General features: G+C 39.2%; 1 protein-coding gene across 2 annotated transcripts in view; it reads left to right on the top strand.

Moving 5' to 3' along the window:
- Positions 1-16,260, top strand: part of LOC107268372 — a 33,869-nt gene that overhangs the window by 7,775 nt on the left and 9,834 nt on the right. For both annotated transcript variants that reach the window (XM_015741088.2, XM_015741087.2), the window contains one exon: positions 3,652-3,711. In XM_015741088.2, coding sequence (XP_015596574.1) covers positions 3,678-3,711 — 34 coding nt within the window. In that variant the 5' untranslated portion in view covers positions 3,652-3,677. The remainder of the gene's footprint in view (positions 1-3,651; positions 3,712-16,260) is intronic.

Here is a 16,260-nt window from a genome sequence, read left to right as displayed (position 1 = left end):
GTTAATTTCTTGATTGCGAGAGTGGTCGTCTGTGATTGCATAAGAATTTTGCGAGGATCATAAAGATTTTGCACCTTTACGTCTATTCAGGAGCTCATTCCCCGGATAGTAATTAACCATTATGGCTGGCAAAGAAGTGGGTAAGAAAGATTTACTTGTTAATGTAAGATTTCCTCGTAGGCTTTATCGTACGAATACACTTCTATAGACATCGCATGTTACACTTGACTCGAAGTGAAGTATATTATATCTATACTCCTATTAACACGTAGTTAATGGTTTTACTGAGGTGCACTATAATGAAAACCGTAATTGGTTTGCCGGAAATTAGTTATAGTAGAGATATTGGGATAAACATAAAGTAACTATAGGAGAAATTTATTAACATTTTGAATTAATTAGGTATAGAAATTGACATGATATTTCTTATCTCCATATCAACCAGAAACGATCATCGTACTACAAAATATGGAGCGATCGTCTTTGCAGTAGACAATAATACACGGTTGGTGAAAAAGGTTAGAGGAATAAGATAACGATATAAAAGGAAAGAATCAGCGTCCGTGTCTCAACAGGGTATCCAATAGAGAATGAGGTATTTACAGTTTTAGCAACGATCGAAGGAGTCAACCAATCGTAAGGACCCTGGAGAATAGATCCAGTTTTTCGTGGAAGTCGCTTCTATAACGCTTTAACGATCATGTCCCGACGGCGATCTTGCACGCAGTCCATAACCTGCGTAGAGAGAAGTAATAGCGAGAAGCATCGTATAAGAAAAGAAGATCGAGCAAGAATTTTAATCATTACATTTATGTTTGTCCCATTTTAGAACACTATACTTGTCAATAGGATTTCACCGGATCGACTATAAACATGAATAATATTACTCGCGATCAGTATAAAATGGATTTCATGCTTTTAGAACAATATAAGTCATTCTACAAACGATCTTAATTAAGTCATATTTTCATTAAACCTATATATAGTATCTTATTACTATTGATTTTATTTTACTCGGTATAGGTTAAGGTTCGATTCATACGAATCGTATACGTACCAGGTACCCCAGGGACAACCAATAGGTTTGACTTCCACAGAGCTGATTCTCCATCAAGTTGCTTCTATCGATGCAATTACTACATCAATTAGTTGAACGTCACAGAATCCAGTAACACGTTAGTATCTTGACATCCTGACATTCAACTGGTACTTGCCAGTTTGCCACTCTTGATGTGGTTATGACATGTAATAGTACAGAACGTTCACTTAACATCCACGTAGGATGTTTAGATACCTGATCAGAGATACTGCATTGGATGTTCTCCAACAACAAAAAATTGCAAAAGCAGTTATTATACAGCGCAAGAAATTAAAGTAGTGGTTGACTGTAGTCTTGATGTTAAATTTGACGAATAGCTAATTTTTATAATATAATAACAATGGAAATCCTAAAGATCTGTGTCTAGTGCAAGTCATGTATCCGCACGTGTACATAAATAAGTGCCTCGTAATATAACATGTGCAACAATATAAAAATATTCATGAGCTCCTAGTGAAAGGTGGTGAAGAAACGTGGTCAGACCTAACCTAACTTAATAGTTCCTGATCATATCATCGATATTTCAATGGCGGATGGATGGATGGATGGATGAGAATGAGTTATTGCGCTGGTCAGGAACGGGTGATTGTCGGGAGATGTCCTTGCCCGCAGCTTCGAACTGGTTATGTCAAACAGACCCAAGAGAGAAAGAGAGAGGAGAGAGAAAGAGAGAGGGGAGAGAGAGAGAGAGAGAGAGAGAGAGAGAGAGAGAGAGAGAGAGAGAGAGGGAAGAAAGCCGGCATTGCATCTCTCCCCCATCCTCTCTTATGGCTTTGGTTGAGGAACGATGAGAGTAAGAGACCAGATACTCTCAAGGGGCCTAAATGCAACTTTTTTCTTGGGCTACTTCCGCTTCTTTTAATCCGTAATCAGCTTGCTTTTTCTCTCCATGCGATATTTTATTCCTGGTGCGATCCAAGTGGTACAGTTGCATGTATACTGATGGATTTATGGATGCTTGTCCACAGTCGTAGGTATCGTGACGTGTGCCAATGTAAAATCCTAATGCAGACTGGTTTAACTGTCTTTATTAAGTTCATAGGCACTAATATGGCTAATTAGATTCTATAAACTTTGAATCCGCATTAGTATGCACACTGCATCGGTATCGGCGGCATTAATCTGCTATTTATGCACGACAAATAGGATAAACCAACATCGGCAAGACCGAGCGAGGGTATAGTACTCGCCCGGCCGTTCCACATAATTAGCGGTACTAATTAATGGCTGTTGCTTGGATAATTATGCTCGGCTGGAAACACGAGAGCCTATGAGTAGTCTCGCGTTGTTGTGTTTTTTGAATATGCGAACAGTGCATTGGGTAACGAGAAACTTTTGGATCCACCATGATTTAATAACGCGCACTCTGGTGACAAACTGTGTACTACATCAATGGCCGCCCTAAAGTCGCAAATAGTCAACTATCAAGTACTAGTAAACAATTAAACACAATAAAACTGGTAACCGTAAGGCAGCCTAAACTGTGTGGGACTGCAGAATTACGATGCTAATTCGTTATTTTTCAACGGAACAATTTTTTTCTTTCTTATCTTTCGTTTAGTCGCTGCAAGCCTAATTACACTGTGGTGTTCTGTTTTGATGAATTCTGATAATGTTCCATCTGGTTTAAAATTAGAATATGTTTAGGGGTGCCAAATGGTAGTAAGGATTTCTTAGGAGTGCCAGTGACTGGTAAGACCCCGGGGTTACGGGATTCATCGTTTCCTTCAGTCCCGGTTAGGTCCAATGTAAAAGCAAGGGAATGTACGGGAATCAGCAACGGTGTAAATCATTCCGCGCGCACACAGCATCCACGTTACTGTTGCCTCGGCTATTGCGTCTGCGTGAAACTTTTAAGCTGTGTCTCACGCACACGTACCTATGCTACACAGCCGTGCTCGCGTAATTATATGGTTACGGGTGCGATGCGGCATCTCCGCAACGGCCGATGGATGCTACGCGAGATCACGACTCCTCTCGCCTGCCTATATACCTATACTCTTTTACCCCATGAAGAACGAAGCTTGAATAGCTCTTCGAGAAAGACATGATTGTAGGGTGAAAATTAAACCTATAGAGTGTACAGGCAATTTGTATAGAGACATGTTTTAGGGGTCTTTTGACAGGTAGCCTTATTAGATTCTACTTTCTTAAACATATTCATTTTAAACTCTTTGGGAATGTATGATTTTTCGAAAATAAAAAATATTTATCGAATAAATCAGTTTTCGAAATTTCTTACACTCTCTTAAATGGGTTATTTTATTATTTCGAAGCGTTTGGAAAGTACGGATTAAATATTGCTCTTCAAGCTCGGTTTACGTTTTATTAATCATACTATTTTAACTTCCAAGGCATTAATCCTCGCGAATAATATTTACTTAATATTTAGCAGCTCGCAACTGTATCGAAGCGCATAAATACAAAAAATTCCAAAACTAATTCACGAAATCCTTATAAACGATGAATTCCTCTATCGTTTGTCACACATTATCCATCTTAAACTGTCATCAGGTTCGCCACCCACCACTAACTCGTACCTCTCATTACAGGAGGACGTTTCCTGTCAAACTAGAAGATGTTTGCCAGGTTGTGCAGACAAGCTCCGAATGGTACGTACCCAATGATTAGGTAGCCTGTAAATTGTATCGAGGAGATTCCTGTGTAATGGTCTCTGGGGAAGAAAAAGGTAGAAAGAGCTATGAAGTCGGTACGAATCAGACGAATAAGAGTGTATATATATATCTATCAACGCAAACATAAACACACACAGAGAAGTAGGTATCGTAAGTGCATCATAGAATAAAGAAAGCTTGTGTCATACGATCGTACTGGAGGAGCAAACACTCATCCGCCCCTTACCCTTCGTTAAATCCAATAAGAAGTACGAAGCCCGAACGTTGTAATTAATACGGGTAAGAATCTTGTAGCGTGGTGGCCTGTCGCCGTGAACTTAGTCACGGACAATGGGATCTCGCGGCTATATATCACTGCCGCCTGCGCATCCTTCTTATAAGTTATACACCCGATCCCAGAACAGGAGTTCTAACCTCCAAGTACGATCTTGGTGATTTATGCTTGTCTGATTAATCCTGCTTTCTTCTTGTGAGACTCTGATTTTCCTATCGCTTTAATATTCTAAGGAATATCGAGTAATTTCCGATTGAAATTTTAGATAATTCTTTTCCTCTATATCGTGGAAAATAGCGTGACGCTTTGCCCAGGTCGTATAAAAGTTATAGAAGCGAGTAACAATAATTTCAACTTATGGCAGCTCATCCTTTCGCTTCCTTGAACTTCCGGGTGGATACAGTGACTAGTAAAGAACGTACTTGGAGCAGCAGCCAGGAATAGCTTGTTGATCACGCCTTAACCTCACGCGACCTTGAACATCAGGGAGGCTTGCAGCACTGAAGATATTGGTTATTAATACAAATGGACGTGGATCTGCATACACCTGGGTGAAGGTTACTCCGATGGCAGGAGAGATCCTTGTTGGAGTATCTCTAAGTTTTGCACTGGATTTCACAGCCATTTATATGGATGTCTTAATGGGAGCTTTCACAGGCACTTGAAGATCGAGCTTTTTTAAATGAAACGTAAAAATCCTCTAGATTTCTTTCCAACTCTATGACGAATTCGCATAGTAATGTTTCACGAATTCTCAGAGATGCACAGCTTATTTCCATTTTCTTGGTCGTACCAACAGGGCAGAGAAAACAGGTCTTACATTATGAATTCGCTCAGTTGACAATCTCGAGTTACCTGGAAGGATCGTATGGTATAAAAGTGGCCTGGAGTCTTCATTGAAATGGAAGAATATATACGTACCATGTTCTTATATCATGAAGCCAGTAGATGCGGATAGAGAAAACTACTAACGTACCAACAATCCCATGAGTAGTTGGTATACGTGAAATGGCTTTGGTAATAGATCCAGAATGGAGTAAGGATTGTGAATAGAGGAAGGCTGATTTTCTGTTATTAGTAGAAACGAGTAAGGATCCACATGAGTTCCAGTCGCTTATAAAATTCTAAAATGGTGCTCGTGCTTATCGGTTAAAGGATGCGCTATCAGATTTCTATCCATATTTACAGTGCACAAAGCTCTAAAACGTCTAGGAGAGGTTGACCAGCTGTTGAAACGCTTCCCATTTGGCCTGACTGGAACGCATAGTATATAATATAGGATTCGGGGATCTGATTTTGTATACAATTATATAGTATATTCGATAGAGAATTTGCTGGAAATGGAGAGTATAGTATATACATATAGTCGGTCCACAAGCTTAATGTATTTTTTTTTTATAGTTCGTAAGCAATGCAATCCTTAGCAAAATAACATTTTATGCAGTGACACGTGTACCTTGATGAAGACTTCGTTGTTTTCAATCTATCAAGAAATACATCGAACTTGTGGACCGACTATATGTATAATATATAAAGAATTCCAATGCTTCCAGTTTCCTCTTGGGGTTGTTAAACTATCCTGACTTTTTGTAGGCTGGCCTTCTATTAACGTGGGTCGCCAAGTCGTCATGAATCATAGGATCTCGAAGAAAAGTCTATGGGGCTATTGCGTCTTAGCTTGAGAGTACCATCACGGGAACCAATTAATAAAAGGATGATCTACTGGACTTATCGGAATAGATTATTCTTTAAAGTCAATTAAATGTGCACAAGAAAATTGTCAAAATCAACAAACTTATTGTAGGGCAATAGTGAGAGTATAGTATTGAAAAAAATCGATCGATTTTTCGCAATGCTTTAATTATCCGTACATGTAAGAAAAAGATTACCAAAAAGGTTCTGGTTAACGTCTGGAGTTCGCGTGCCGAGGTCGGCCAATCCGCGGAAGAGGCGTGGGAACAGAATCGTCCACGAGTAAACCCCAAATTACGTTTTTATTTCTCCAAGGAGGGCGAGACTGGATTCTAATTGTAAATCTTTCTAGCCGCGAATATAAAGTGAACAAAATGCTATCGTGCTATTTCCCATACCGAACGGTATTAATAAGTATAATGGATGTTATACAGGTATACATATATGATATCTGTTATCCTTATTTCTTATGGGGTTTTGCGAGATGCCATGTATAACTTGAACATTAAAAGACTGGTGCCGCAGTCCGGAGGTAGTCATTAATTGGTGCATTAATTCTAAATCGAGTCGCTTCTATGAAATCGGGGTATATTATGACTTTCTATATAGTGTACAAGTATATGTCTATATACAAATATATGAGTAAAATAGTATTCAATTAAAATTTTAAAAAATAAGAATAAAAAAGGAAACTGTGAACGGTTCCCGCAAGCGGTAAGGCGGCGCATGAATGGAGCTGAGAAGTCCTAAACCTGTCGACGTTGGCTAATTATCATGCTAATTAGAATATAATCCTGGTAATTAGCAGGCAGCGTGTCAAAACAACATCAAGCTTCGTGACTGGATCAGAATCGATCGTGCAGGCCCGTTTAAATATACGAGACTTATTGTATCGCCGAACAGGATGTACAATTTGAAGTGAAGGAAGATGGCTGTCGTATTAAAGAGTTCACTGTACTATATTACGTAGCTCAATGCTCTGGTCTTTGCGGCTTACTTTGCCTTATGCGGTGTCACCACGTGGGCGACTTTTCGTGGGAGATTCTTACAAGAGGCAAAAGTGATCGTACGGATGCTCGTAAATTGCAATTATTTCGTTCTTAGCAAATGTAAACGCACTTTGTGATCATATTGTCGCGTTTATGGATTCGATGCGAGTCTTACTCAGGCATGGGCAAGTTGCAGGCGGGTTTTCAATGGCGATATAGTCCCGACGCTACTCGAGACGATCGCCAAGGAGATCGGCATCGAAGGCGTAGGTACATACTACGTACCCTGCGGGATCGTCCTTTTATCTTCGCATGGAACACGATTCTTACCCATTGAAATTAATGACTCGTTAGCTTGCTCCTATAGTTTATGGGAGGAATATGATAATTCTTGTTAATTTGCGAAATAAATCCTTGGGACGTTCAAGCGGTCTGGTTTCGCAAATCGTGACTTGGTCATAATTATATTCTAAATTTTTTTTAGATTGAAGATGATGGGCAACGAAAAAAAATACTTTGTACTCGGTCAAAAAGAAAGTTCAATGTTGATTTGGTGTTAACTCGGAACTAATATCAATGGAGATCACAGTTCATCGTACAGTTGAGAATAATCAGAGTACAAATAGACTACGATATGGTGATTTAATGATGAATTTCCATCAGAATGATAAACGGGATAAACGTGAACTAACATGGGCTAGGTATTCGACCGTATCGCTTAGGACTGTCGTACACCGTTTCCATAGGAGCGAATATCTAGTCGATAACGCAAACACGAACCGGTACGACTTAATATGTCCCATGTAATCGCTATTATCTTCGACTTATGGGTCCTTTGGAATCACGCTGGTAGCGTTGAGAATATGAGGATAACGGATTTCGATGCGATAAGTAATTAACTAGCTTTGGGCTTAATTAGTGATTATCTTGATGGTCGTCGCATGTTTCCTGGCTGAGTTAAATTTTCAACAGCAACGGTTAGTAATATATTAGGTAAATAATAACTGTTTTAAATAAGGTTTTAAATAAGTAAAAAATAGCAAAAGGAGATGTTCGGTGAAGCAAGTGTACCCTAATGGTAGATGTTTCCTATTAGTGCTACAATAATCACCGAGTCTTCTCATTAACATCGCTACTAAGAGTAGCGCAGTCAAGTATTCACTTATTTTTTTATCAAGCAACTCATCGCCGGGTGTAGTTTACGCTTAAAATATTTTACGACTCGGTCTAAAATCAGATAAGAAATGCTTTATGGTCGATGCACCAAACGCCCAAGAAGATATCCGTCCCTGGTCTATTCGTTCTCCCGCACGAAAAAAAGTGCACGATGTTCATGAGGAATTCCATCTGACTAATGGAATTTAATTGCTGCGGATCAAATTGTTCCATTTATACGGTGGAAGCTGTCAACTAAAATTCCACTTTGAGTTTCCTTTTAAAGCTCGTATATATAAACATACCGTAAGGAAGGTGACGAGGAACGAAATGGAAATAAAAAAAAAATTAAGAAAATATACCAAAGAGAAAAACAAGAATAAGAGATATACCCAGATACCAACCTCACTAGTAAACGAACCGTGAAAAATGAGGACAAGCCTCCGCGCCGTGTTACTCGATTCCTTGAAAAAAAGGCCAACGGATACCTTTTTCATGGATGGAAGCGCTATTTCGATAACGTCAAAATACAGAGAAGTTTATCCACTGGCGAGAGACCCCACAGCGATAGAAAGTGATAGCGAAAGGTTGTCTCGTCGTGTTGTGGCGTTGTCGCGTGGCCGCATGACAAAGCTCGGGTCACGAACTCCATGGCGTCGTGCATCTCGCCGAGTAAATTCTTGTCGGAGTAGGAGCTGGATCGTATCCCGAGGCGAGACAAAACATAGTCAGCTCAGCAGGACACGATGTAAAATCTCTGGTAGAAAACGAATACACACGTATATACACGTATATACATATATACATATGTATATATATATAAATATATATTCGTGAGAGGGTTAGATATCGCTGAAATTAATTTGCTGTAAATAGTACGCCATTCGTGAGACTCAAGAAAAGGGATGTGCGGATCTTGTGCTAAACGATGCGCATGCGCATTACGATAACCTCACCAAATCCTGCCTGATCCGATGACAACCGAACTTACCCGATCGCGTACAGGATAATGAATACTGCTATGGATAAGACGTGAATGCAATGGATACAACTTTTGATATAAAGTCATGTATACGGATGGCATATCTATAGAAATCAATTGAGCATTAAGAAGTGGTGACTACATACTTGTGGATGAACATCAAATAGAAATAATAGGCTGAAGTCTCACAGTATCTCACATGTAAATACCGTTCTCGTTTTATTAGGTTTATAAACAGGTCTTTTATAGACCACAAGTAATTTCTTTCAGAATTTATTCGCGTTCGTGATTCGAATTACGAATGAATTCTATGTAGATGCACATCGTTCCCGGAAGTGGATAATTGGTTTAAATGGTGTGCCGGCCTAGTTGAGTTAACTTGAATCGTCCTGTAGATCTGTGTTTCTATAACGACTACTACAACCCGGCGATTAGCGATTATGTTTATACATCTTCACGGATAGATCGTATCACGTGTTGGAACATGTTGGGATTTCTGTATATGGTGTGCACTGCGTCCTTACCACGCACCAAAAGGACGTGGATGATCATCAGGATGAATATTAACTTTCTACAAGTTGACGACTTCTCTCGAATCTCTGTGTACGTCTTGTTACCTCCTTATTGCCATCTATGGATGAAGACTACCAGTTTCATATCCTATACCTGTCAGTGCACATTGACATAGTAAGCCGAATTATCAAAATTATCAAAATTCTAAGGCTTCAGTTTATTTTTCCGATGACAATGGTTTCAACCTCGAGAGTTTGGTCTTCTCGTTGATATATAGCCTAATTAGGTACTCTATGTTTACCGTAAGAATTGGTAGAGACATGCAGAGTGTGTTATGGGTATAACCTTCTCAGGAACACGCGGTGTAAGAACCACGCGAACCCCACAAACTGTATAACTTCGCGTCATTTATCATGATGTACTTTGAACATAAATTTTAATCGTCTGCCACCAGGGAGAGATCGGATAAAAAGTGGACAAGTTAATTCAAGCAATTTCTATTGAAACCACACGCGAGACAAGGGCTAACCGAACCGGGTTTACTTGGTTCACGTAGAATTGGATTGTATTTCACTTCAAATATGAGAACTAGATAGTTATGAGCAGAAGAGCAGGAAAATATTTTATCTTCAACATTTATAGCTTCTGGAATGTACAAATATATAAAAAATATTGATATAATTTTTCCACGTTCTCAACCCACACGAAAATAATTTATAAATAATATATGTCATATAGTTCATATATATATATATATATATATACAATATATATATATATGTTGGATATATTTGATTTTCACATATATTTACACATATAAATTGATGTATATGCGGCAAATATTTGTAGCCTACATATTAATTATATACATATATTACCTGTACACACCTGTATCGAAAATCAAGTTTCAGTGTCTCCACAGTCAGTCAAGAGAAGCTAATTTCAGTCCAATCCCGCGGTCAACCATTAGCGGGTGACTAAATGGCGGATGCTTTAAGTCAGCGGACTGAAGCAATTGTTGTATTTCTGCCCGCTGTAAATTAAATTCAATGTTTATTTCCGCCCTATTACTTTGTCGTTTGTTTGTTAGTTACTTCCGTTTACTTTTTTGATTTTCATAAGTGACAGTTCTTAACGTGCATTCATCACAATTTACGCATACGTTAATAGTTCCCCGCATCGTTAGCCTTAATGTAACTTGTTTCTGACTGGATGCTGATACTGAAACTTTATTTCAATGTAGGTAATCATAAAAAATAAAGTGTGTGACACGGGATAAAACACGATTTCAGTCTTTGGGTGATGTCAGTCTTCACCGACGGCTCGGGCAGCCAACTTCACCCTAGTGAAAAAATGGTCTTGTTTCATCCCTCGTCACACAATACACTATCAATGTTGATTCGTATATTTATTTGAAAATTCATCGCGTTGTGTTTAATAAAAATAATTAATTGTATTCCGCTTTGTCATTTCTGTGTATGTACTGATCGATAATGCATACATACGTATATGCACAAATATTGTACCTTATATTCACAGTATATGTGTCTCCCACGCTCGCATCCACCCTTCCTCTTTGAGTCTTTTTTTTAATACCAGAACATTTTTATTCACTATGCATTTTATATACACTCATATAAGGAAATCTATTTAACATATAATTTGTATATATTTAATGTACAAATAATATTAATTTTTATATACAAATTACAATAAATAATACAACACATATAAAAGTGGGCAAAATTTCATAGGTTTTACATATGTTTAACATATATGTATAATCTATATACGTGAACATATGTGCCGACATGCATTTTCAATTACATATAATATACAAAATATTTTCGTGTGGAAAACTGGTCTAATATAATGTACGCGCAGTGAATGCCTGATACAGCTGCCTTATCCGAATAAAGTTCACTACTGGCCAGATGGGACGGCGAAAATTACGAAGCGGCCGTATCCCGTATCTCGCATCTCGCAATTACTCTTCGAGCACGAAGCCAATAAACTTGACTCTCGTCAGGTCGAAAATATGCGAAGCGGGTAAAGTTTTAGGCCGCTTATATCTCTCGACAGAGACGATATCGTCTCCTTACCTTATGGCTCCTTTCTCAGAGCTCCTGAATGAATTTCTCTTACGTTTTTAACCAAGCAACTTCACGTCCTTGGCATATTTTCACACCTGACATCTTCATTCCAACGGGGTAACATGGTACTGCCCGCATATTGAAGTTCCTTTAATGCTGATATATTTTAACAAATTCCTTATAATTGCATCATACTTCAAATTCAAAATTGTGTATTCATTTAAAGTATTTCTATGGTAAATAATTTCATGTTGAGCATCCACCATTGTTAGGTCCCACTAAAAACTTTCTAGGACACTGATCGCGATGCGTATCCTGACTATACCATGACTTCGACCACCACAATGAACATGTATCAAATTTATGGTTTACGCTGTGGTACCGTGCGGTTCCGCCCACTCACACTTATGTGCACCGTCGTGATTTATGCTGCTCGTAAAGTAGCCTCGGACCAGCCTGCAGAAAAATTATTAGGTATTTTCTTTCTCAACGGTGATATCAAACGCGGAAGGCTCAAGGTAGGTGTATATATGTATAGATAGGTTATGGTTGAGCCATTTTCACTAGGGGATGAAACAGCTTAGGTATACTTTCTTGAAATATCGATCATAGATTAGAAGTACTTTGAGATAAAGAAAGGATTCATTGTAATTATAAGCATTATGCGAGATTAATAGGATACATTAAACAGCAGTATAATTAGTTGGTGTTACTTAAAGATATCTAGAGAGAAATCATCGTGGTATACTAATCATTGCTATTGCCAGTCATTAGGGTATCGCCATGAATATACATTCAGAACTGCTTCAGCCAATAATTCAGCTGCGAAATGGCCGCATTACAACTGCCAAAGATACCATGGGAATTTCATGGGTTCTCATGATATATGTATACGTCGTGCCCCGTTCGGAATATCATAAGAGGCAGAATGCGATGATCCCACGGTACGGAATCACCTAACTTCAAAATTTGATTAGATTAAGATACATTTACTGATAATACTTAAAGAAATATATAACAGAGATCTTCACATGCATTAATGCCTGTTTTGCAAAAAAAAGTACGTTCTTAACGAAAGGAACAAGCAAAGGAACGTTCTTAGTGAACAGGATATCCTATACTTTAAACTATAATATATTATATGCGAACCTGTCATATGTTATATAGATATTATATAACATCGTTTAATACGCCCATATGATTCCACGTTGCAATATCCAAGCATAATCCATTGGAAACGATCGAGATGCAATCTCGAGGGTACCTCGATTCATTGGGGGAATTTTCGGGGGATGACCCATGACCCCCGAGGGCCATGACGTGGATTTGATTCCTGAAATGCAACCTCGCGCACCCTGTAATCTCGTTTCACTCGTGGGTCCCGCTCTCTCAGACCCGCGAGAGAATATCTATAATTTGAATCTCGAATGAGTATAAGTGGCAGGAAATCACTGTAATTAATATGGTATATCTATATGCGTTCAGGGATCTGTATATACCTTACATTTATATTCCATTACACGCGTATAAGTGACAAAAGAGAGGCTTCGCACTGTTGCAGGGACGATCGTTAGTTAAGAAAAACGACGCCATAGTAACGTTTGGCATACGATCGCAAGGAATGGAAGCCGATAGCGGATACTTATGTATTACACCTTAACTACCAGAGAACAAGAAAGAAGAGAAAAGAAACTTTAATAAAAATTCAAACCGAGTTAAAGTTCTTCGAGAATGTTCGGCTCGCAGAGCTTCCTTACCCGTGCACATAGTCTATATCGTAGATACCTGTGAAACGGGCTTAAAGGCCATAAGCATTACGGACTGCTTTATGTCCCAGTGAAAACGGCAAATTCAACCTTGAATGGCCGTTCCTGTGAGCTCTTTTCATGCTTACTAAGTTTACGACCATTGGTGTACGCTAACGGTTTTAAAGGTGCCCCTTTACACTCGCGAATTTTAGCAGCGTCGTACTTCGGATAACTGTTAAACATTTATGAATATCTTCTTTTAAGTTGCTCCTTTGAACAGAAATTCGAATCTGCATAAACGGGCAAGATATGAAATAAGATAAAGGTAAGAAATGTTTGTTTATCGAAATATACCGGAATTGAGCTTTCAAAATCTTGTGAACGTTCATAAACTGTACAAGGATTATTATACTTTGGAGTTAATAATGGTGAATTTGGAGGACTGTCAGTTCCATAAACAATAAATGTATATACCGTAGAATATCGGGAGACAGAGCGGTGATTATCGTCCATTAAAGGTACCATTTAATTTACTTTTCATTTGTGATAATTCCCTACAGCCCTGGGGTGTACCACTTGTCAATTTGGCAGAGAAATTATCTTCAATTCGGAGCGCCATTACATGCTTTCTTACGGCACTTCGTGGAAAGATCGGGGAGACAAAATGGCCACGCGTACACTTGTATGAATATAGGAAAACGATATTGATCTACTATCGATATATATATATAGCGACGTTGATCAACGATAAACCGGAATGCCTATAACCTGTGTTTCCTCCGTCCCACCTAAGGAAAAGAAATGCCGTGCGTGAACGGCAGTGAGTATAAATTAAATCAGCCTCTTAAACGTCTCATTTAAGACCTCTCTCGTCCTTCCGAATCGCCGCATTGTCGATTCCGATCCTCAAACACGTGTTCCACCGCTTACCATCGTTGGAATTTGCGACGTTAACCTTAGTCGTTAACTTAACGACCAGGGCAGTTACTCTAGTTGGTGCAACCAGGCACGTAACGTTCCATCTATCCATAGCTACAGAATAAGAGCCTATCGTAATGACATCGTCTATACCGACGCACTTTCTGCCCAAGCGCAAACTTGGGATTCCTTTATCCAATTAGAACCCTATGGTTAACGTAGTACAGTGAAAGATTCCAGTATTATATAAGACCACGTATGTTTCTATGTAAAATCATACCATCCTTTCTACACTGTACTGTACCTATCGCTCTAATATACAGTGGGAAGAAGCTTGTACCGTATAAGACGCGAATCGTAGGGATGTTATTGAGACGTCAAGTCTGACTGTCTCAGAATAGAACATTATTCATCCATTACCGTGCGTAACATTTTTCTGCACAATTGCATATTTCTGGCTGATTATTTCTACGTTGCGATTACATACTTGCATGGGTTCCACAATAATTGACCAGTGTGTTTCTCTTGATTGTGCTGCGGTGCATTAAACTACCGCAGTCAACAACGTACGGAATGTAATTTACGACGTTACAGCATTTACAAGGATTTGCCACGGTGATATCGTTGATGTTGCTTGTCGTCAGTTCTTTAAATAGTGCCTATGGGGATTTAACAAAGGGAGTCATCAGACCACCAGCTGACACCGGTTATTAAAATTATTTTTTGTTTCTTATGTGAAAGAGCTCCCACAGCTTGCACAGATGTTTTGTCCGCATAAAGAAAAAGGTTTTAAGAGTGCTTGATGAATCTTGAATGCGTTTCGAGGAATTGTATATGGGAATTCGATGAAATCATCGATACCGCTACTCGTCATTGTTCACAGTTTAAGGATAGCTATTTTACTATACATATAACCCTCCACTGTCACGGGGAAACCTTATACTTTATTTTTCACTACGTGGTAATGCGTTCACTACGTGCTATGCGTTGATGCATAACGTATATTTCAAAGGGGCACGAGTCGCGTATGGGACGACCATTAGCCGCATTCAATCACCATTACACGCTTGTGTACTCTATGCGCTTCTTTGAGTCTTAAATCCGCGCGTCCTGGCGAAAATATGGCCCACGAGGCCCCCGTCCGATTCGCCGTACCTAACTCAAGCGCGAAGAATTTTCAGGCATTGTGAATGGCGGACCATCGTACAGAATTATGACGCGGAAGAGCAGTATGATTCACACAGGAGGGTCTTAAGTAATGATTTATCTCGAGGTGTCGAATTTTACGGTATTACAATATCACGGTTCAAATTGCAATATAAGTAATCTGACTCGCATACGAGTGTTATTTTCGAAATAAGTAATTGATAATTTGATACAGGAATAACGAAGAAATTAAATGATTGGCTCACTAAGAGAATATAACTGGAATTGGACACGTTGATCCTGAATTAATTATAAGGTCTCTATGGTTACGTAGGGGTCCAAAGTTCGTGGGCCAGTTCGCTTCATTACACGGATCTCATGGGCCATAAGTATTTTGGGGCGGGTAGACCGACAGATTGCCGTGCTTAAGCCTGAGGGCCTTACAAGGTTCCCAAGAGGGTCAGAGGTCGTAGGGCCCTCCTCCTACCTTATTTCTTTGGCTCCCTTCCAGCCCTTGAACCTTCACTGCCTTTAGATCCACCTCCACATATTCGCTTCCAATTTCTTTAGTACGCCCGACCGAGCAGAATGCCCTCGAGGTCTATCCACTAGCTATGGAAATTCAAGGAACGTTGTGTAATCCTCCAGTGGAGGAGCTTTTTGCACGCACCAGCTGTAGATTAACAATCCTCTGCAAGGAACTCTTGGAATTATTCAAGACTTGTGAGAAACTCATAATTCCGACGTGGTATTTAGCAAGAGTGCATTCTTCAAGGAACTTTGAGGTGATCCGATTTAAACGTCTTCCAAAAAGAGAAGACTTTATCGACTTGCACAAGGCTGAAGATCGGATGTACTTACTATCAATCGGATACCTCGTACTTGTGGTTAGGTGGGAAGGTTCGTTACAAATTCCTGAATATTCATCATCCACCTCTTCGCATTCCAGGCTCTTCATTCAGTTTCTACTAAGGCATTGCATTCCCTACCATCACACATATGGTACGAGCCACGA

Source organism: Cephus cinctus, unplaced genomic scaffold, assembly GCF_000341935.2.
Source record: "Cephus cinctus unplaced genomic scaffold, Ccin1 Ccin1_scaffold0536, whole genome shotgun sequence".
Taxonomy (NCBI): Eukaryota; Metazoa; Arthropoda; class Insecta; order Hymenoptera; family Cephidae; genus Cephus; species Cephus cinctus.
The sequence above is the reverse complement of the archived record's forward strand: the minus strand, read 5'-3'. Positions and strand labels throughout refer to the sequence as shown.